The sequence below is a fragment of the Oreochromis aureus genome, linkage group 3 (genome assembly GCF_013358895.1).
Source record: "Oreochromis aureus strain Israel breed Guangdong linkage group 3, ZZ_aureus, whole genome shotgun sequence".
In the NCBI taxonomy this organism is placed as follows: Eukaryota; Metazoa; Chordata; class Actinopteri; order Cichliformes; family Cichlidae; genus Oreochromis; species Oreochromis aureus.
The window spans coordinates 133,906,337-133,929,623 of NC_052944.1; the positions used below are offsets into that span (position 1 = coordinate 133,906,337).

Sequence of the window (23,287 nt, forward strand, 5' to 3'; positions counted from 1 at the left end):
GGCAGACTGACAGAAGCGAGGCTGCCATATCGCGCCATCGGCCCCTCTGGCCAACACCAGTAGGCGGTAGGTGAAGTGTCTTGCCCAAGGACACAACGACCGAGACTGTCCGAGCCGGGGCTCGAACCGGCAATCTTCCGATTGCAAGGCGAACTGCCAACTCTTGAGCCACGATCGCCCCCCTGATATACTCTTTAATATATAGTTATGAAATAGGCACTTGGATTGTATTTTATAACAGTTCCCAATAATATTTCAGTGTATTAGCTGCACTGTAATTTACTTATATTCAGTTTCCCCCCTGATAATGCAGGATTTTATCTGAGGGTTTTTTCTTTTCCTTTTGTTTGTTTGTGTGTTTGTTTAATAAAATGACTCATGTGTTAATCAAATCAGAATACTGTTAAAACATGTTGTGAAATTCTTTATTTCTAATATTGTAAACTTGTGCCTAAACTTGACATTTCTGAAATTTTCCCCAATAACATCTGTTGAATTTATCTCTTTGGGCTTAAAAAAGCAGGAACTCCAGCAACACTTGAGAAACGAAGAACAGCTTTAATAATTGACCAACGCGTTTCAGCTTGTGGCCTTCATCAGGGTCATAACGCGTTGGTCAATTATTAAAGCTGTTCTTCGTTTCTCAAGTGTTGCTGGAGTTCCTGCTTTTCTTTCATCTTCTCCATGCACCTTGGAAGCAGGTGAAGTTGTGCCAGGATTTTTTGCTGTGATTTACCTCTCTTTGGGCTTGCCAGAGATTTTTTTTTCTTTTATGAACATGCACACAAGGAAACTTAATTTGTCATTAATTACTGAACTCCATTTGTCATAGAGGATCTTAGCTCTATCCCCATGCAAGTTTTTGGTTCTCTGAAAAAATGCAAATGTTAAGATATTTTGTAATGCAAGCTAAAATTACTCAATAAATTTATAACTTAAATTTATGTTGTCTGTCTTATGTTTTTACAAGTGTAATTGTTTATTTCTAACACATTTTCTTTTAATATCCAAGTTTGGGGCGTATTTTGAAGCTTTGAGTCCTATTAGCTTAAAATGCTTAACATTTTAAAACTAATTATTAATTCCTAAAATGTATTGAGGTAGATTTGTACTTGAAAGTCAAAATATGAAGTAGAGAGTACCTGTCATGGGCTGGGTCTGTGACCCAGTGTTTGAGTTTTTATATATTTTGGTATTCATTTGTGCCCTAGTTTAGTTCATCTAGTTAATTCTGAGGTTGCTGTTTAGTCCTTTGTTTCTTAGTTGTTTATGTCATCTCCTCCTGTACTCAGTCTCCCTGGTCCGTGTGTCTACCTCTCATGAGTCATGTTTTGAGTATTGGGTTTTACAGTGTGGATTTTCAGCTACTTTCTTGTTGCAATTTTTTTTATCAGTGACAGAATAAAAAATCATAGCATCAAATTCCAGGAAGGATATTACTGAAATCAGATTGGATGTGAAGGAACGTACTAAGATGTAGAAAAACTAGAAGTACAAATATCTTACGCCCACAAATAAACTGAATCTAACAAAGGGTCCAGTATTTTATTTGTTTCTAACAGCTGGCAGTGCATATAAAACACCAGGACACCACCACAAGGTAATAGCGGTGATGTACTGATGTAGGTTATCGTCGACTCTACAACTATTCAGCACAGAATTTTAAATCAGGCCTAACTCCCAGCATGTGTAGGGTTTGATCTCTGTTCTGGAAACACAACTGTGACATGACTGTGTTTGATTTTCTGCTGTCAATATGAGATAATGGCAATTAAAACACATAAAGAAACTAATTCTGCTGCTTTAATCATCTATTTATTATGATATATTATTATAATGAACTGACAAAATGGAATCAAATTGAATTTTGAAATCAGAAGCGAGAGAGAGATCCAAATGACATTATTGTTTAGTGTATCTGGATTTTGGATTTACAGACAGATGAAAAATAAGAAAACAGTTTCACTGGTCCCAGCAGGTGATTTACTTCCTGTTTTACTTCTGAAAAGAATAAAGAAAAAGCTACAAGACAACCCAAACAGGAAGTTTGCAGCTGGTACACCTTTCACATGGTGAAAAGCAGATGACCTCTGAAGGTGGTATGATGATTGTAATCATCAAATATCCTTGCACCAGGCCAGAGGCGCACATACACCTGATCTTGAGCATCTAGAAGCAGTGAGCCACCATTAGAGGCACTTGGAGAATGTGTTGCCTGATGTTCCCATGCCGTAAAAATGAGCTCTTTATTCATGAACAACCTAGCAGATGTAGGATATGCATTGTCTCCGTGTCCATGCAGGGTCAACTCAAAGTTGTAGACTCCTCTCACTGGTGCAGTGAAAATACCTGTGGGACATTTGTTTTTGCCATATTACATGAAAAATCAGCTGTTAGAACATCTCGAACATCATCCTGACATCAACAAAGCAGAGAAGTGACATTCAGTGTTATTACCTGTGGATGGGTTGTAGGCATTTCCAATGTTTGTGACAACGCGTTTGAAGATCAGAGTAGTCTCTGTGTTAAATGGTCCAGTATAAGGTCCACCACCTTGCTCCACCAGAGAGGCTGAGAAAGCCACCTTTTGGGCTGAGAGAGAGACAAATGTCATTATTTTAAACTTTATGTTTTACAGTTAGACTCTTCCCAAAAAAGTGACCTTGACAAAAACTTTAATCTCCAATGAAAGAAATGTTTGACACCTGAAAGCATTTCATTGTCACAGAAGAAATCAGACTCTGTGATTGGAAACTGAAATTTGATTGAATCTATTTTTGAGGATCCCAAACTCGTCCTTTAGATCAGAGAGGAAGTTATTTTGTAGCTTCTGCCAAGACAACAAACTGTGTTATTCAGTGTTTCAGTTGCATCTTGGTTTGTGCTTCAGACAAACATGAACTCAGTTTAATGTCAATCAGTAAATTAGATCCAATAATGAACTTAATGTGTGTTCTGAAGCTTAAAAAGCACTTTGACTTTAATGACCTGCACACAGTGGGGATACATCTGTAAACAACACCTCTGTTACTCACAGATAACAATCACACTAATCCTCTACTCGCTCTTTTGCCCTCTGATATCATGTGGAAGAAAAAAAATACATTGTTGGTACTAAAGTTGCCCCTGTGAATGAAATAAAGCTATTCAAACACTGTAGCTCCACCTTATGGACAGATTTATAGCACTGACATATGTTGATTCACCAGAGTTGCTGAATTCTGTCTGCAGGTGGTGCTACAGCACAAATACAGCTTCAATTGTTCGCAGAAATGAGAGTTTGAGCAGCATTGTGTCTTCAAACTGTAACACATTCTAGTCAGCTCGTGATGTTGAGCTGATCAGAGCAGGTTTTACTTTCAGTGTCTAGCATTGGTACATTTAAACAGAAATGATTAATGTAATTTTTGATTTAATGTCAAACATTAATTATATAAATATGGTCGTGTCAGATCTGGAGATTTAACACATTTTTATAGAAAATGTTTCCACACAGTACCTTGTAGTTCGTGCTTCAACTGGTCAATCTCAGCTTTCTGACTCTCCAGTTTTGCTACTTGTTCTGAAAAAGGTGCAAATTGAAGGGAATAATTATTTTCACACAGTGATTCACATGTTTTTATGTGTAAGTCAGAAAGTAACTGTGACTCTCATTCTGTTCATGCTACACTGAGCGGTGGTCTCCCCCACGTCCCCTCATCCTCCACCTCACATACTACAGAGCCACAGGACCACACCTCCTACAGGTGCTGGGTGGAGAACGGTTGAAGAAGCAGACTTGTTTGACTGGATCACTAAACAAACTGACTCTCATTTGAAATCTGTGCAGTTAAACTCTGTCATCTTTATAAAGTGTGTGTACTCTCCACTCTGTGTTTCCCTCACTCCATCACTTAGACTTGACAGTAGACTGTATGTAAAAGATGGATCTAACCACTTGTGTGCTCACGTTTTAGAGCAGGACACCAAGGTAACCCACAGCAATTGCTGTGAACATTCTAGCACAGGTGGATCAAACAATATATATAACAAATATATTAATATTTCTATAGAAGGAATCCACACAATACCTTCTGACTGCAGCTTCAGCTGGTCAATCTCAGTATCCAGCTTTCTTGCTTGTTCTGAGAAAATTGAAAGAGTTAATGACAGCACAGTGATTCACATGTTTTTGCTATTTTTTAAAACAAAATCATTTTAATGGTTGAAAAAGCAGACTTATTTTACTACATTACTAAACAAACTGATTCTCATTTGTAATATTTGCAGTTAAACTCTGTCATCTTTATCCAACGTCTGTGAACTCTGGCACAAGAAGAGGGGGAAATACAGAGTGGAGAAGCAAAGAGTGTATTAAAAGATGGACATAAGCTGTGACACTATACCTCAATGTGTTCAGCATGTGACCCATATGGACCAGTACTTTTATAACATTACTGTATTCAGTTGTGCACGCAAGACATTTTCTTTTACAACTCTCATTCAAACATCCACACAAATTGTTTTATGTAAACATTTTATGTGCGATCCACCAAACTTCCAGTTGGTTGATGAGCTGCTACCACCTGAGCCACAGCTGCCCCGTATGCTGAAAGACTGCAGTGCAGCTCATTACCCCTCGCTCTCTACCTGCTTTACCACAAATAAAAACATTGTTGGTGGTCAAGTTGCCTCTGTGAATGAACTACAGATGTTCTTACACAATAGCGCCACCTGGTGGACAGATTTATAGCTGTGACATATACATTATAAACACATTCCAGTCAGTTCCTGATGCTGAGATGAGACGTTTTTGGCTCCAGTGTCTGATTAAAGACAGGCGGAAAGTAATGAATTACAAATACTTCATTGTTGTACTGCTATTTGTACTTTACTTGAGTAGTTTTTTTCTGACAACTTTTTACTTTTACTCCCTACATTTTTAAATACATATCTTTTCTTTCTACGTCTTACATTTTCAGACAGTCATTATTTCATCACTGCAACCCTTCAAACATTAAACTAATTAAACAGAAGCCTAAAGCTAAGCCCAAACAGAAACACATGAAAGGCAGTCCGATTTGTTTATTTCTTTTATTTTTTTGAGTCATGAGGTGTACCAAACTCAGAGGTTCAAGTGAGCCCACTCACATCCTGGGCCTTTTGACCTCAGGAAATCACATAACAGGGTGGGGCTAGATTTCACAATGGGTTTACCCGAAACCTTTGCTGATTGTGACCTACACCCGTTTTCACACCTTGTCTCCTGTGATTAGGTAGATGATCATTAGGGGGTCTATTGTCCCTCTTGGGGGACACTCCCACTGGGTTTAAATCTGCGACCCTCCACCATTTGACCCTAGAACTGAAGAAGCTTCTCGGATGAGAGGTAAAAACGTCTTCAAGAAACTTAAAGAAGTCCAGATGCTTTTCTTTCCAAGCTCCTTGGACTACGATGACCTGGATGACTGAGAACCTTCACAGACTTAAAGTGGGCATTTTTCCCCCCTTTTTTTGCCTGACACCATAAGGACTACAGGTGTTCATAAGTTGCAACTGGGTTATTTCAGCATCTAGCTTTCCCTACAAATGATGAATGAGCATAAAGGGAGTAACTGCTTGAAAAAATACTGTGGAAGATAGAAATACTGCATTGAAACTATCAGCTAAACAAACTTTAGCAAACACACAAACTGTTTGTGTGCAGTTTGTCTCATAGTGTGTTGTAGCTAAAGGTCCAGCTGCTGTATTTCACCACTAGAGAAAAGAAAGAGCTAACTTCACTCAGAGATGGAGAAACATAAGAAAGACAGGAGAGGAGAGGCAAAAGAGAGCTCAGATTTAAAGGTAAGTGCTGCTCATTTAAAGCTCACCTGTAAGTTCTCATGTTTTTAAACCAGATTTGGGTGATATTATGTTTTTTTCAAATTGTGAAACATACTAGAAAAGAAACTGAGGTAGACTAAGTGTTATTACAAGACTACATAGTAATACATAAAAAATATGAATTTTATGATACTGAGATTCATTCGCTGAATTCCACCTTCATACCAACTGTATAGTGTCGAGGATGGAAATCAGCCAGAACAATTAAACATCTGAGATCTGAACTCTCCATAGAAATTATTTTGAGTTGTGATTATTCCCCATGCTGAGCTACTACAACTAATTTTAGGGTTCCTCCACCTGCTGAATCCACTTTAACCCCCGACTGTACCTGTTTAGAGGCAAAGTCACAACGTCTTTTTCTTCTGATTCAAGCTACAATTAGAATTCAAAGTCAGACTAAAGTTCACATTCCCACCTTCTAATGTTATTTTATTGTTACATTAATACCACAAGGCTCAGTTAGCTTTGCACAAAAATAGCTAATACCAAAGAGCAACTTTTACTTTATTACTTTTAGTTCATTTCAATACCTTCTGACTGCAGCTGCAGCTGGTTAATCTCAGTCTCCAGCTTTGCTGCTTGTTCTGAGAAAAAAAAATCGCAAACACAGACTTTAAATGATTTTTAGAATTGTTGTATCAGCAAGTATTCGGTTTGAAAGTGTTTGCAATGAAGAGGATCTGTGAGCTGTTTCATTATAAACACATTCCACTCACTTCCAGATGCTGAGATAAAAAGAGACATTTTTGGCTCCAGTGTCTATTAAGATGTTTTAAAATGAAAAAAAATCTGGAAGATTACATTTCATACTTTACCATCAAAAATGTGCCAGAAACAGATTTCATCATTTCTATAGAAGTGATCAGATTTCCACACCATACCTTTGGACTGCAGCTTCAGTTGGTCAGTCTCAGTGTTCTGTCTCTCCAGCTTTGCTGCCTGATCTGAAATAAATGCAAAATAACTTTTTCATTTCATTGATTCAATTCAATTCAATTTTATTCATACAGCGCCAAATCAAAACAAAAGTCGCCTCAAGGCGCTTTATATTGTACAGTAGATACAGAGAAAAGCCCAACAATCATATGACCCCCTATGAGCAAGCACTTTGGCGACAGTGGGAAGGAAAACTCCCTTTTAACAGGAAGAGACCTCCGGCAGAACCAGGCTCAGGGAGGGGCGGGGCCGTCTGCTGTGATTGGTTGGGGTGAAAGAAGGAAAACAGGATAAAGACATGCTGTGGAAGAGAGACAGAGATTAATAACAGGTATGATTTGATGCAGAGAGGTCTATTAACACATAGTGAGTGAGAAGGTGACTGGAAAGGAAAAACTCAATGCATCATGGGAATCCCCAGCAGCCTACGTCTATTGCAGCATAACTAAGGGAGGATTCAGGGTCACCTGGTCCAGCCCTAACTATATGCTTTAGCAAAAAGGAAAGTTTGAAGCCTAATCTTGAAAGTAGAGATAGTGTCTGTCTCCCGAATCCAAACTGGAAGCTGGTTCCACAGAAGAGGGGCCTGAAAACTGAAGGATCTGCCTCCCATTCTACTTTTAAATACTCTAGGAACAACAAGTAGGCCTGCAGAGCGAGAGTGAAGTGCTCTAATAGGGTGATATGGTACTACAAGGTCATTAAGATAAGATGGGGCCTGATTATTTAAGACCTTGTAAGTGAGGAGCAGGATTTTGAATTCAATTCTGGATTTAACAGGAAGCCAATGAAGGGAAGCCAAAACAGGAGAAATATGTTCTCTCTTCCTAGTCCCTGTCAGGACTCAGCATCACTCTGAGACAGGATATTTCTAATTTTAGAGATGTTGCGCAAATGGAAGAAAGCGTGCGTTGAAGGACATGTCCTGGTCAAAAATGACTCCAAGGTTCCTCACAGCATTACTGGAGTTACTTATTATGCTATCATATATTACCTTATATCTGTAATCAAAGTAGTTGAATTATGATACTGCTGTAGGTCATATTATATCCTTTAGTCTAGATTGTGTGATGTGTATGTAGTTTAGTTTCCATTATACTTCTGAGTTAAAAGAATGTGACAATTATTGGATTTGTTAGATAGGTGTGTATTATCCTGTACCATTGATCTGCTGTGAATGTGTTACACTGTTTCTTGACATTTCATACTGCTGAATCATGAAGAGAATGTTGGGTGCAGAGGGCCTTGTTGTAGAAAAGACAGACCACATTCCATACCCCCACCTTTACAGAGAGCAGAAACACAGGGAGCTGGAAGGCCGTCGCTTAGGCACCGTAAGAGAGAAAGAATGTGAATGTTTAGGTTTTTACGACTAGGTGGGGGCCACTAGAGGCTATAAGAGGCTGAGTAACCCTCCACCATTTTGAGATTTGCTGTGACCCTCTTCATGCATGTCTCCCGATCCGGATAGTTTATGCTCATATAGTGTTGAATTGTATGGAATAAAATAATTGTTGATTGAGCATTTATACACTGAGTATTGTCCTTCCTTCAGCCCAAAGATTAAAAGAATTGGAAGATTTTAACAATGTCTTTAAGACATTCCTGCAGTTTAACTAATTGGTGTGTGTTACTTGGCTTCATGGATAGATAGAGCTGCGTGTCATCTGCATAGCAGTGAAAATTTATGCTATGTCTTCTAATGATGCTGCCTAGGGGAAGCATGTATAATGTAAACAGAATTGGTCCTAGCACTGAACCCTGTGGAACTCCATAATTGACCTTAGTGTGTGAAGAGGACTCTCCATTTACTTGAACAAATTGGAGTCTATTAGATAGATATGATACAAACCACTGCAGCGCAGTACCTGTAATACCTACAGCATGTTCTAATCGCTCTAATAGGATATTATGATCAACAGTATCGAACGCAGCACTGAGGTCTAGCAGGACAAGCACAGAGATGAGTCCACTGTCAGAGGCCATAAGAAGATCATTTGTAACCTTCACTAAAGCTGTTTCTGTGCTGTGATGAGCTCTGAAACCTGACTGAAACTCTTCAAATAAGCCATTCCTCTGCAGATGATCTGTTAGCTGTTTGACAACTACTCTTTCAAGGATGTTTGATATGAAAGGAAGGTTGGAGATTGGCCTATAATTAGCTAAGACAGCTGGGTCTAGAGATGCTTTTTGAGTAAAGGTTTAGCTACTGCCAGCTTGAAGGCCTGTGGTACATAGCTGATTATTAGAGATAGGTTGTTGTATTTAATATTGAAGCATTAATTAATGGCATTAATAATGATCAGTATCTAAGGTTTGACTCTCATCATCCACTGGAGCACAAACTGGGTGTCATCAGGACGCTACAACACAGAGCGAACACCATCCCCACAGACACAGCGGCCAGGGAGGCAGAAGAACATCAAGAAGGCCCTGAGTAAATGTGATTATCCCAGCTGGACTTTTGTCAAAGCGGGAAAGACACCTAAAGAAAGCTCCAGCCGATCCAGGAGAAAAGGACTACCGCTGTCTAAGCAAAAACCTGTAGTGATCTCATATGTGTCAGGAGTATCGGAACAGTTGAGATGCATTTTTTCTAAACACCGGGTCTCTGTGGCTTTTAAACCCCAAAACACGCTGTGCCAAAAACTGGTCCACCCCAAGGATCGGGTCCCCCGACACAAACAGAGTAACATAGTGTACGCTGTTAAGTGCCAGGAGGATTGCCAGGATTTATACATCGGGGAAACCAAACAACCTCTGGCAAAGCGGATGGCACAACACAGAAGAGCTACCTCATCAGGCCAGGACTCTGCAGTTTATTTACACCTACAGGCCAGTGGACACTCTTTCAATGATGAGGATGTACACATCCTGGACAGGGAGGAACGCTGGTTTGAGGGCGGAGTCAAGGAGGCCATTTACGTGAAAAGGGAAAGACCATCTCTGAATCGAGGAGGGGGCCTAAGGGTACATCTGTCATCATCTTACAATGCTGTGATTGCAGCCATTCCCCAACTCTCTGTGAATGGGACTCATGGCCATTGATCAGTGTTCTTTGATCAGTGGGTTTTGGTCAGTGGTTGTTGGTCAATGGTCATGAGAATTTGCATAATTATGATGAAGGAACTGACCTCCTAGCCCATTGTTCCTTCAGTGGGCTGGTTTCAGTCATTATGCAAATGTACTGTTTATAAGATTGAAACCTGCAGTCAGCTGAGACTGAAGAAGTAACCTGGATGAGTGACAAAACGTTACTCCCAAAAAACGCTACGTCCAGATGAACAGAATTAACTTTTGGATATTTGTTAAGAAGTTCATGAAGTCATTACTAGTTAACATTAAAGGGATTGTTGGCTCAGTAGAGCTCTGACTTTTTGTCAGCCTGGCTACAGTGCTGAAGAGAAACCTGGGGTTGTTCTTATTTTCTTCAGTCAGTGACGAATAGTAAGATGTTCTGGCTTTGCGGAGGACTTTCTTATAAAGCAGCAAACTATTTCTCCAGGCTAAATGATGATCCTCTAAATTTGTGACACGCCATTTCCTCTCCAGCTTACGAGTTATCTCCTTATTCTACGTGTTTGAGAATTATACCACGGAGTCACGTACTTCTGATTTGAGGCCTTAGTTTTCACTGCAGCTACAGTATCCAGAGTCATACGTAGTGAGGAGGTAAAATTTTTAACAAGATAATCGACCTCTGTTGGAGTAGCGTTCAGATAGCTGCTCTGCTCTATGTTGGTACAGGGCATTGAAGATGATTTGTAACCTTCACTAAAGCTGTTTCTGTGCTGTGATGAGCTCTGAAACCTGACTGAAACTCTTCAAATAAGCCATTCCTCTGCAGATGATCTGTTAGCTGTTTGACAACTACTCTTTCAAGGATGTTTGATATGAAAGGAAGGTTGGAGATTGGCCTATAATTAGCTAAGACAGCTGGGTCTAGAGATGCTTTTTGAGTAAAGGTTTAACTACAGCCACCTTGAAGGCCTGTGGTACATAGCCGATTATTAGAGATAGGTTGATCATATTTAAGATTGAAGAATTAATTAATGGCAGGACTTCTTTGAGCAGTTTAGTAGGAATGGGGTCTAAAAGACACGTTGATGGTTTGGAGGAAGTAATTATTGAAGTTAACTCAGAAAGATCAATTGGAGAAAAGAGTCTAACTTAACATCGATGGTACTAAAAGTAGCTGTAGATAATATTACATCTGTGGGATGATTATTGGTAATTTTTTCTCTAATGATAAGAATTTTATTTGTGAAGAAGTTCATGAAGTCATTACTAGTTAACGTTAAAGGGATTGTTGGCTCAGTAGAGCTCTGACTGTTTGTCAGCCTGGCTACAGTGCTGAAGAGAAACCTGGGGTTGTTCTTATTTTCTTCAATCAGTGACGAATAGTAAGATGTTCTGGCTTTGCGGAGGGCTTTCTCATAAAGCAGCAAACTATTTCTCCAGGCTAAATGATGATCCTCTAAATTTGTGACACGCCATTTCCTCTCCAGCTTACGAGTTATCTGCTTTAGGCTACGTGTTTGAGAATTATACCACGGAGTCAGGTACTTCGGATTTGAGGCCTTAGTTTTCACAGGAGCTACAGTATCCAGAGTCGTACGTAGTGAGGAGGTAAAATTATTAACAAGATAATCGACCTCTGTTGGAGTAGCGTTCAGATAGCTGCTCTGCTCTATGTTGGTACAGGGCATTGAAGATGATAACAGTGGGTGGATTATATTCTTAAACTTAGTTACAGCACTTTCAGAAAGACATCTACTGTGATAAGGTCTACTCTCCACTGCTGTGTAATCAATTATTGTAAATGTAAATGTTATCAGGAAATGATCAGACAGCAGAGGGTTTTCAGGAAACACTGTTAAATGTTCAGTTTCTATGCCATATGTTAAAACAACATCTAGAGTGTGATTAAAGTGGTGGGTGGGTTCTTTTACATTTTGAGAGAAGCCAATTGAGTCTAATAACAGATTAAATGCGATGTTGAGGCTGTCATTTTAGCATCTACATGGATGTTAAAATCACCCACAATAATTATTTTATCTGAGCTGAGCACTAAATCAGATAAAAGTCTGAGAAATCAGAGAGAAACTCTGTGTAAGGCCCAGGTGGACGATAGATGATAACAAGTAAGACTGGTTTCTGAGTTTTACAGCTGGGGTGGACGAGGCTAAGCATCAGGCTTTCAAATCAATTAAAAGTCTGTCTTGGTCTTTCGTTAATTAATAGGCTGGTGTGAAAAACTGCTGCCACACCGCCCCCTCGGCCTGTGCTTCGAGGTTTCTGGTAGTTAGAATGACTCGGGGGTGTTGATTCATTTAAACTAACATAATCATTCTGCTGCAACCAGGTTTCTGTAAGGCAGAGTAAATCGATTTGTTGATCAATTATTAAGTCATGTACTAACAGAGACTTGGAGGAGAGAGACCTAATATTTAATAATCCACATTTCACTGTTTTACTCTTTGGTTCAGATGTGGATACTGTATTGTTCTTTCTTTGTGATTTTTTATGTTTAAGTTGTTTATTGCTGGTTTTTGGTTTGTTTTTTGTCTGTTTGGGAGCTGACACAGTCTCTATGGAGATGGGTTTTTGGGGAAGTGGCAGGAGGAGAGAAGCTGCAGAGAGGCGTGTAAGACTGCAACTCTGCTTCCTGCTCCCAACTCTGGATTGGATTATTAATTGCTCTGAAAAGAAATAGTTTTGAAAATTATTCAATTTCAAAAGAAAACGCAGAATCATGAATGATTGTCTTTCCTCATTTCTGTCATTCTGAATATTTAGTGACATTGATATCTCTGTAACGCAACAGTGTATTATATGATGGTTTCCTAATGCTGTTATTTCTCTCACTACGTGACATGATACTGTACCTTGATTCTCATTTTCCAGAAATGTGATCCTCACTTTCTGTTCAGCCACTGATGCGGTCAGCTCTCTGAGCACAGCATGGATGTCCTGTGAACACGGTTGTTCGTTTGAAATCTGCTGGTCAAGAATTTCATTATCTGCCTCTGACTGATTTGTGGAAACAGAGCAGACCAGAAGCAACAGCGAGAAAAACACCATGATCTCCATTCTGTCAGTGAAAACTCAACAGTGTCTGTGTCACCTGCAAACCTGACTGACTTTTATATTACACAGTACAAAGGGGAGGTCACTGTATCGTTTGATTCAGTAATCCTATGATAACTGAGGGCATAAGTAATTCTAGTAAATCAGTGACTAATGTAATCTTTATGACTTCAATACAGTTACTTGTTGTTTTCCTTGTAGTCTGCCAATGATTGTTAACTGACAGTAAATCAGGTCAACACGGTTTCAGGGTGTGGGTCCCAATCAGCCAGGGTCTTTATTTATATACATCGGTGGGTGCATTTGTTCATTACATTGGGATGTGGATTCGTATATGTGTGTGTGTGTATGAATGTTTTATTTATTTATTTATCCCCTTCAATATGAACGTTTTATTTGCTAACAACCAAGCGTTAACAAGGGCGATCCTGGTCCATCAGACCGGTGACAGCCATCCAGGGAACCTGTTTCAATGGCCGCAGATTCCACGGATTCACCGCAGCGAAGATGAGGTGAGAGAAGGCGGGGATGCTGGATCAGCCGAGCCGACCACAGGTACCAGCCAGGTGCCGATAGGTTCCAGGAAGTGACGTGAGACGAAACGCCGGTGCAAAGGTCGGATTTCCGCCAGAGTGCATTGGAAACTGTTCTGTCTGCCAGATGAAAGAGCTAAATATGATTTCAGTTTCACTAACAGCCCGCTGTGTTTAAAGTGCTTCTTCTTATGAGATGGGGTCAGGCTGTAATCCAGGTGATGCGGGACTCCAGATAGTAGCGCAGGTGGAAAAAAGTCCATCAGCGCTAGTCCGAATATTTAACAGAGTTTCACGATCGTAGGTCAGTAGAGAGTCAGCGTGGTTCAATAAAAGTGACAAAAACAATAAAAACACCCAGAGCAAAAATGGATCCGACAGCCGTGGACGGCGAGCCATGCACACCGGCGCCATCTTACACCATCTTATAATAGCAATCCGATCCGACAGCCGTGCACATGGACTCTTCCCATCCAGAGGGATGTTGTTGGGTCCCGAGTCATGGGGACAGCAAATGACTTGTCAAAGCATCTGCAGGAGAAGAAAGCTGAACTTTATTAAGCAGCAAAAGGACATAACAGCAGTAGATGTGAGTAAAGAGCTGCTCCTCGGCCCCATCATCGTGTGTGAGGTCTGAGGTCTGGTCCTTCTAATAAAGATGCATTTCCTCCAGTATATCCATGAACTCGTGGGGCTGAATGATGTTATCACAGTGATCATGAGGCTCAATGTAAAAAGTTCAAATAGACTGAAACACTGTAGATAAAGGTCAGAGGTCACGTTGATGCCTTCATGTTTGACCACAGAACAGTCAGTCTGTGTAACAGACTCTGTGATCAGTGATCAGTTCTGTGGGTCCAGATCAGAGGACATGTTGGATCTCTTCTTCTCTCACGTCCATATTAAACAGCTGCTGCGATGAACTGTGACTGTTAGCAGTAACTCATTAATAATAATAATAATGCATTGGATTTATATAGCACTTTTCAAGGCACCCAAAGCGCTTTACAATGACATTATTCATTCACGCTCACATTCACACACTGGTGGAGGCAGCTACAGTTGTAGCCACAGCTGCCCTGGGGCAGACTGACAGAAGCGAGGCTGCCATATCGCGCCATCAGCCCCTCTGGCCAAGACCAGTAGGCGTTAGGGTAAAGTGTCTTGCCCAAGGACACAACGACGAGGACAGAGAGGCCGGGAATCGAACCGGCGACCTTCCGGTTACAGGTGCCCTTCCCAACCCCCTGAGCCACAGTCGCCCGCCAAAATATCTGCACACTGTGAGAGAGCCGTCCTCCATCAGTGAGGCTGACAAACGCTCACACTGGGAACAGGAAGCAGATTTCTGTCTGACTGTCCTGATGGACAAAGGATGAAATCCTCTGTAACACAGTCAGCCTGTTACAGCCCATAATAACAGTGAACACTTATTAAAATATGAAAGGATCACGTTAGATAAAACTGTTTTTAATAAAATATGTAAACAGATCCAACAACATTCACACAATTAAGATCAGAATCATTAGTTCCAGCTGACATGGACTGGAGTGAGGACACCAGTGACTGAAAGAACCAGTGTTCCCATCACAGACTCATCATCATGTGTTATGTTAGTGTCTCATTCAGCACAGACACATTATTTCTGTTAGGTCCTGTCAGCTGTCAGCACTCTGTACAAGCACGACTGTGAACAACACAGACTTCTTTTAAATGTGTCACATAAACATTCAGTGTGGATTTGATCCAGATGTTTCTGCGTATGGAAGTTACTCAGGCATCAAATAGATTTGAAGTCTTTATGATCCTGAGCTGACTTCAAACAAGGAGCTTCTCAGACTAACAGCACGAGCACAAAACTGAAATGATGAGAAACAAAAGTTTGATTTTAATGCTTCACAGAAAATCCATTTGAATACGCTGGAGACTCATTTAGGTCACTGCTGTTATCTTTCACTCAGTGCAGCGTTTCTGAAATGTCTTTGTATTATAGTGAAGTTTGAGCTTTGCAGGATAAAAGAAGAAGAAATCAAAGATGTGCACACAGCAGGTAGTTGTACAGAGGACGTCAGCTGATGGAGCAGAGGGAGGCAGACTGTGGATGAATGAGGAGGTGAAGGCCTGCAGGCAGGTGGAGACAGAGGAGGTGATGGTCACAAATGACTTCAGACCAGCTTTCACCTTATTAACATAGTTGTTTGGTCACGTTGTGTTTCAATGAGACACGTACAGTTTGTGGAGTGGACCCGGGGCTTTGTGTGTTTGTGATCAGTCTTGGTGTTGAGGATTTCTCATGTTCAGCTCCCAACCAACAAAGTTTGAGCTAAAACTCTTCTTGTAGAAACGTGTGCTTTGCATTCTGCAGCAAAGTTCTACAGATGTGCAAAGATCTGGGCGAGCAATGAGCTGTGACATCAACATTAACTTCTGTTTCCTCCAAAAGTCCACAGCACTTCCTGTTGTTGCTCAGACGTGACTGATAACTAGAATTGAACAGAACTATTTGAAATGACTTAGCTTTAGCTGTATGCTAGCTACACTCTACAGTGACTTTCAGCTTCTTTTGCCACCAGGATGTTTCCCTCAAAGATGCTTGTAGGTGGATCTGACTGTGGCCTCGCTCTTCTGACAGCAACATACATTAGCATACTATGGTCATATGGTTATATGTCTCTCTCTCCTGTCTCTCACCTGTCTGCCTGGGCGGAGCTCAGCTGGGCTCCGCCCTTGGCCCATGCACCTGCCGTGAATCTACCTGATGACCTGGACTCCTCGGCTGTTTAAGCTGAGGCTCAGAAGGCTTCTTTGCTGGGTGGTGGACTTACTCTCGTCAGTACAGCCCTGATAAACCCCGTTTGTCGTGTAATTACTCTGTTTATGCTCACCGCAGTTCTCTTGTGCTCAGGTTCTCGGACTCGTCCGTGACCCCGATCTGTTTCCCTGGTGGCGTGGAGTGGAGTGAGAGTGAGTGTGCTGAAAACAAATACGAGAGGAGCGAGTGAGCGCAGTGAGTGTTGGACTTTGTCCCTTTTCCCTGGACCATTGCACATCCTGCCCTGTACACGTGGGGTTTGTAAATAAATGTACGACTGCTGTTCTAGTTCAGCTGCTCTGCGCCTGCTGACAGCTGCAGTTATTATATGACATTTTATTATTGTATTATCCATCCATTCACCTCTACTGTTCTTGCATCACATCACATAGTCAGCATAAATATGTTTTTAATGAATGATGAAAGTGGGATGAATTTAATGAGCCCTTGTTGAGAGAGGTGGGACAGAGAGAGACAGAAGTCCCCCCCTCACCTCTTATTGGCTCTGAGAGAAATAAAAGGTTTTAACATTTAGGCTGTTGTGTTTACAATGATATGAAGTGCTGTTAGTAAATCATCTTCATTCTGAATCAGAAGTTTAATGAATATGTTGAATGAGAATAATTGACATGATTTAAATGTGTAGATGTTGTGTGTGTAGACTCAGCTTTGAGAGATTAGTGTGTGTGTGGCTGCAGGAATGTTGGAAGATAAGAAATGTGCCAGAACTCCATCCTGATAAAAGACATTAAGAGTTAACAATAGAGTCATAATTCATATGTGACTGTGCTGATAGTTAATCCTGCTTAACTGACTGAAACTGTTTAGAATACAATCAGGTAGAAGTTTAACCAAAGCAACGAATAAGAAACTATGATAATAACTCTGTAGGCCCCACACTGAGAGTCTGTGTGGAAAGGATGGAGGAGCCACTAATCTAACATTAACATGGAAATCAAATCAATTATACTGAATATATTTGTTTCTGGGAAGAAAGTTTTCCTGTGTGTTTGAATCAAAAAGACATTATGTGGATGTTGATGTGAAAATGAGCTGATGGTGAATCTAACTGAAGATGAACTGCATGGGTTGATGCTTCATAAAGTGAAGTATATTCATATGCAGCCAAATGTTCATAATGGAATTTTCTATGTTAAGAAGAAAAGAAGAAAATGAAATGAAGTGATTTTGAAGCTAAAAGTCAGACACAGAGAGGATGAACATTTATGGTTAGTTGCTCGAGTTCTTGCGATGAGCAGAGACGTCATCTGAAGACTCGTCCCGTGAGTCCACAGTTTGACAGAGATTCATAGAAATTCTATCAGGATAAGATAGAAGATCTTTATTGTCACTGTTACCAGAACAATGAGGAGTTTCTCTCCACTGGCAGCTTGTATCTGTTTACATTCAGATTCTCAGGATAATAGAAGAAGACAAATAAAGATAAGAACAAGTTTCAGAGGTACCTACACAGGGAATGTGTGTAATGCACAATAAATGAAGTAAACAAAAGGATCTGCACAAGTTCTATACAGAAACAAATCTATAGATATATCTGCAGGTGTAAAGAGGAGGATCAGGTCAGTATAAGGTGCTCTGTGATTGGTGGGATTGCACATTGAGTAAGCGGTAGGAATGCTGGTTGCTGCTGTAAAAGAATACAGTTCTATAAATAGAGGCAGGAATTCTACTGTAATGAATACTGGTTAGAAATAAATCTAGTGCAAGTGTCCATGAGTGTTAACAGCACAGTTAACCTTCAATCAGGGTGGAGGTAGAAACTTCTACTGAGTCTGTTTGTCTTTGTTGGACCTGTAGAGTTTACCAGAGGGAAGGTGGGAAAGTGAGTGTCCAGGGTGGAGGGGTCCTTGATGATGATGCTTCCTGCTGAAGGCTGCCAGTATAGATGTCTCTGAGGGGGGTTAGTGAAGTGCCGATTGGCCGCTCTGCTGCCCTCAGCACGCGCTGCAGTTTCCTCTTGTCCTCCACAGTGCAGCAGTTGAAGCAGAGGGTGCAGCAGGAGGTCAGAAGGCTCTCGATGGTGGAGCAGTAGAAATGAATTAGCAGGCTTTGGGGCTTGACATTGCTTCCTGAGGAAGTACAGCCTTTGTTGTGCTTTCCCTACCTGGTGGGAGATGTTTGTGGACCAGGTAAGGTCGGCCGAGATGTGGACTCCGAGGAACTTGAAGCTCTCCACCCTTTCTACCTCCTCCATCAATGTAGAGGGTGGAGTGCTCAGATCCTTTGTTCTGCTGAAGTCGATCATCATGTCCTTGGTCTTGGCTGTGTTCAGATGCAGGTTGTTGTGGTCACACCATTGCTTCAGATGCTGAACCTCCTCTGTAGCTGAATCATCGTTGTTGTCCATCAGTCCTATGATGGTGGTGTCATCAGCACATTTATAATGGTGTTACTGGTGTGGAGAACAGTCATGGGTGAAAAGTGAGTATAAGAGGGGACTGAGGACACACGTTCAGAGTGAGGGTGGAGGAGGTGTGGCTCCCATCCTGACGTTCTGGGGTGTGTTGCTCAGGAAGTCCAGTATCCAGCTGCACAGTGAGCTGCTGGGTCCTAAGTTGCTGAGTTTATGAACCAGTTTGTGGGCTTGAACTGTGTTGAAGGTAAAGTCCACAAACAGCATTCTCACGTACGTGTTTCCTACTGTCCAGATGTGTGAGGGTTGTGTGAAGAGCTGTAATGATGGCGTCCTCTGTCCACCTGTTTGCCTTCTACAGACTGTAGCAGTGAGAGGTTGAAGATGGTGGTGAAACCTCTGCTAGTTAGTCTGCACATGCTTTAAGCACTCCACCGGCTGCACCGTCAGCACCAGCTGCTTTCCTCGCATAGACTCTGCGCAGTGTGGCTCTGACCTGATGCTGCTCCAGCTGGATGGGGGCGTCGTCCCTCTCTGTAACGCAGGATAGGTGTTGGTGTCACTGTTTTGTTGGTCAAAGCGGGCGAAGAACTGCTTCATGGTGTCAGGTGATGTGCAGGAGTTTGTTTGTGTGCGATTGTCCTTGTAGCCAGTGAGTGTCTTGATCCCTGCCACATGTTTCTGGAGTGGTTTGTGTTAAAGTGTTCCTCGATGCGCTGTTTGAATCTGCGTTTGGATTCTTTGATGCCTTTAGATCAGACGCCTCTTTGTAGGTTTGTTGGTCTCCTGATCTGAAGGCGCTGCTCTCAGTAGAGCTTGCACCTCACTGTTGAGCCATGGCTTCTGCTTTGGGAACACTTTGTCTTTGTTGTTGTTACACTCTCAGTGCAGATGTATGAGAGTACAGCAGATGTGTGGCCCTCCAAGTCTGATCCTTCTGTGAATACACTCCAGACCATATTGTCCAAACAGTCCTGCAGGGCTGTGGTGGATCCACAGTCTAGTGTAGACTGTGTTACTTCTGGGTCTTAGAGACAAGGTTTGGATTTCTGAGGATGTTTCTGGGGGATCTAGTTTTGGTTAAATTATAGTTCTGCATTCTTCATCATCATTTCACTTATTTCTTGGTGTTCACATCTCATTTATTTCCCTTTCCTGACACAACTGTTAGTTCATGCTGGTTTAAATGAGTCCTCAACTTCATTGTATGTGAGATTAAACATCTTAAATGTAACTTTCTGTAGCAAAGAAAGCTGCAGGAGCCCAGGTTTCATCTTCACACACATCAGGAGCAGCTGCTCCATCACAAACACCACAGAAGAAGAACAACACTGGATCAGATTTAATGTAACCGGCTGTTTTTATCTGGATTTATCTGACAGGGACAGAGTGAATAACGTGACTGAAAACATTCACACAGCTTAAGTGTGAGAATTTTAAATCAAATCTAAAACTAACCAGGAGCCAAAGTAAGAAAATAAAACAGGGCTAATGTGAGCTCGCTCCCCAGAGGCTGTCAGGAGTCTGTTTCATGGAGGCGTCACACACATGATTTGTGGTTTTCCTCGGTCAGAAGCAGAGACTGAGTTGCATAAATGCAGTTTATTCATATTCAGCATGCTGTGGTTTATGTAACAGGAAAATATGACAGTCTAAATAAAGACAAAGTGTTCATGTCACTGCCCCACAAACCCTCTACAGTCTGTCACGGAGGTGCATCAGTCTAATTTAGCTTTATAAGAACAGCAGTTCTTAAACCTGCCACAAGGTGGAGCTCCGACACAAGGGATGAAGTATCTCTGCTGTCCACAGTGTGACACACACACAGACACACTGTTCACAGTCACATAAAGCATTGAAGGAAACACTTGTATGTAAGTTCAAAGTAGAAACAACATGTGCATCAGTGTGTCTAAGTCCAATCATCTTAAACATGATATGGTCAAACCCCGTCCATGTGATGCACAGTCAGAACAGTAGGGGGTGTTTTTTTCTTTAGTCCCTCACAGGGGTCATCACTGCAGTCAGCCAGGGTGACCATCTCCCCGACTGCTCCTGCTGCCCTCCAACATCTCCAGCTTCAACAGACTTTAGGATTATTATCCAACTGTTAATTATCCAAGCCATTTCCTGTCATATTTGATATATTACACTGACATGTTTTTCACCTTATTTATCCTCGTTTTCAAACTTGTGAGATAAATAAAGCATTTCTTATGTTAAGTAATGATTAATTATGATGTCACAAAGGAATAATCCTATTATCACATCCTGATGAGTGTTAGATTTGTATTGTTTATTGTCATTTATGCTTAGAAATATTTACTCATATATGCTTAGAAGTATATAATCATTTGTAGATTGAAAGAATGTCTCATCCCAGGAGGCCTGTAACAACTCTGTGTAGCATGAAGAGGGGAGTGCGTTCACTCCTCTTCAGAGTGTTCTGGCATAGATCACACACCTCCTAGGAGAGGTCGTATCTTCTCTTGCTGATATATGGTATAGCAAACATACGTATATCTGTTTGAGTCTAAGAGCCTTTTGTTTAGATGGACCGCTAGACTCCTGGCACCAGCTTTGGGGAGTCTTCACGGGGTCATATCTCGACCCCACACACACACACACACACACACGCTTACACAAAATCACAGGCAAGGTACTCTTTGTGTGTATGTATACGTCATATGTTAAAGAACCTATGCATATTCATGTAACCACAATAAAAGAGCAGTGTTACGGGAGAGCGGACGAGAGCAACTGGGGTCAAGCGAAGGAACGGCGCCTGTCCAGTTCTCTCCCGTGCACGTAAAACATAAAGAATGTTGCCTACTTCGTGTCTTGCTTGCTGTGTAATTACATTGCCTTCAACGTTCCAGCGGATAGGTTCAAGCTACAAACCTATCAATGAGTTTGATCCTGAAGCAGCTTTTATGTCAAACTTGCTGCCTGTTTGACACCCGTCAGAGTCTCTGGAGAGGTTTTAGTTGCAGGCTGATGCTGCGGTGATGTGCTGCCACCTGCTGGCAGCTTCCTGTAACTACACAGTCTGTGTGAACAGCTCCACAGGCGTTCAGATGTAGTCCCTGTAGTGTCTACTCCACAGTGGGAGCTTGTGCACTCTGTGTGCTGGTGCGAAAACTGAGCCAGCTGAGAGCATCAGCGACCATAACCATCCATTTCTTAAACACAGAGGTCTCTGCTGTGGTTTCTCTCACTCACCACCAGGTGAGGATTTGCTGTCATTGACACTCACTGGACCCAAACAGGTAATTATAGTGTAAAAAGCTGTTTGTCTACAAGCTTGTCTCTCACCCTATCGTGCGATTTTCTGAGGTAAGATGGCCCAGGATGTGAGTGGGCGTTAAGGCGTCTGGGAAGGGATCTTAGAATGAAGTTCATAGTCTTTGTTTTCTTTGTGAACAACATCTGGAGCTTTTTGACTCATAGAAACATCATTTTGTTCTTTAGATGACAGCAGATTGGGACTGAATAATCAATCAATATCAAACCAATAAAGATGCTGATTTTACAGGAACTTTGTTGGAGAAGCTGGAAAGACATGAAACTGGTGGAGATCCCAAACCAGTTGATAGTGCTGATTATTCCAAATAAAGCTGTTTTCCATTTGAGATGAAATGACTTTCTGTCCTGATATATAATAAAGATGTTGGTTGTTTTTGAGCCCCTGTATTAAAAGTAGATCCAGTTTAAAGTCAGCTTGAGTTTGATGTCTTTATGTCAAAGCTGCTCATGATGTTGAGCTGCTGATGGAATAAAAACAGGTAAAAATCTGCCTCAATATAAAAGCATGTAGTCCAGACTTAAATGTGTAGCCTATTGTTAGCTGAGGTCCACACACAGTGTTTGACAGTGTAAACTGTGTGAAAGGGCTGCTGGTGGAGCTCACTAGGATGAGCAGGTGACCATGTGCCACCAGGTGGAGAGCAGCTGGCCTGGCTTTGATTCTGACCACGCCCCTTTCTCTCTCCCTCTGCTTTGCTGTCACTTATCTTCACTGCTCTGTCCAATAAAGCTGAAAAAGGCCCCAAATCAAAGAAATCTGCTGCAGCCTCTGAAATGTCTTCTGTTTCCTTCCCGACGGCTTTTTCACCGTCAGCCCATCAGACAGTCCAGCAGCATTTATGATGATGTCATGATGTTGAAGAGACTGCTATGGTGGCCTCCCATGACCCCCAGCCTCATCTACACTGAGATGCAGACATTTGAAAAGCAGACAACTGAATAATAGTCCAACACAACAGTCTGTGTACAGACACACACTGAGCTTTCATAGAGTCAAAGGAGTCAATCAAACACAGCTAGTTGAGTCATTTCTTGTGTGAGTCTAAAGTGAATCTAGTATTTGAAAGTCCACTTCCTGTATTTGTTGTTGAAGACTTCTTCAGCTTCTTCTCAAGGACATCAGCTGCTTGTTTGGCAGCAGAGGCAGTTAAGAAGCTTCCTGAAAAACACTGAACAGTGAGTTCACTGTGGCATATGACAAATTCAGCTTTCTATGTGCAAATGTGTCTGTGTCAACCTTTCAAATGCTGTTGAATCCAAAACATCAGCGGCTCCTTGGCTGCTCACTTCATGCACTTCTGTCTTTGTGACAGTCCAATGACATCACAGCTGTTTCCACCCCCAGTGTCTCAGGACTGGACACCTTTA

The 23,287-nt window shown here is 41.6% G+C and overlaps 1 protein-coding gene across 1 annotated transcript; it reads right to left on the reverse strand.

Annotated features, from left to right (window-relative positions):
• Nucleotides 1-1,799: 1,799 nt before the first annotated feature.
• Nucleotides 1,800-16,477, reverse strand: LOC120435349 (heavy metal-binding protein HIP-like). Its single transcript, XM_039604779.1, has 8 exons — nucleotides 16,313-16,477; nucleotides 12,693-12,777; nucleotides 6,750-6,812; nucleotides 6,399-6,452; nucleotides 4,071-4,124; nucleotides 3,500-3,562; nucleotides 2,458-2,592; nucleotides 1,800-2,349 (listed from the first exon to the last, which is right to left on the reverse strand). The coding sequence occupies exons 1-8, from the start codon at nucleotides 16,475-16,477 to the stop codon at nucleotides 2,066-2,068; spliced, it is 903 nt and encodes a 300-aa protein (XP_039460713.1). The 3' UTR covers nucleotides 1,800-2,065.
• Between the last annotated feature and the right edge of the window lie 6,810 nt (nucleotides 16,478-23,287).

Excerpts from the sequence above, each read along its gene's own strand:
- LOC120435349 (XM_039604779.1), bottom strand. The coding sequence starts at position 16,477 with ATGTGCAATGGTCCAGGGAAAAGGGACAAAGTCCAACACTCACTGCGC. Across the intron at positions 12,778-16,312 it reads CTGAGCACAAGAGAACTGCG|GACATCCATGCTGTGCTCAG; the intron begins GTGAGCATAAAC and ends CCGTGTTCACAG. Across the intron at positions 6,453-6,749 it reads ACTGAAGCTGCAGTCCAAAG|AACAAGCAGCAAAGCTGGAG; the intron begins GTATGGTGTGGA and ends TTTTTTTCTCAG.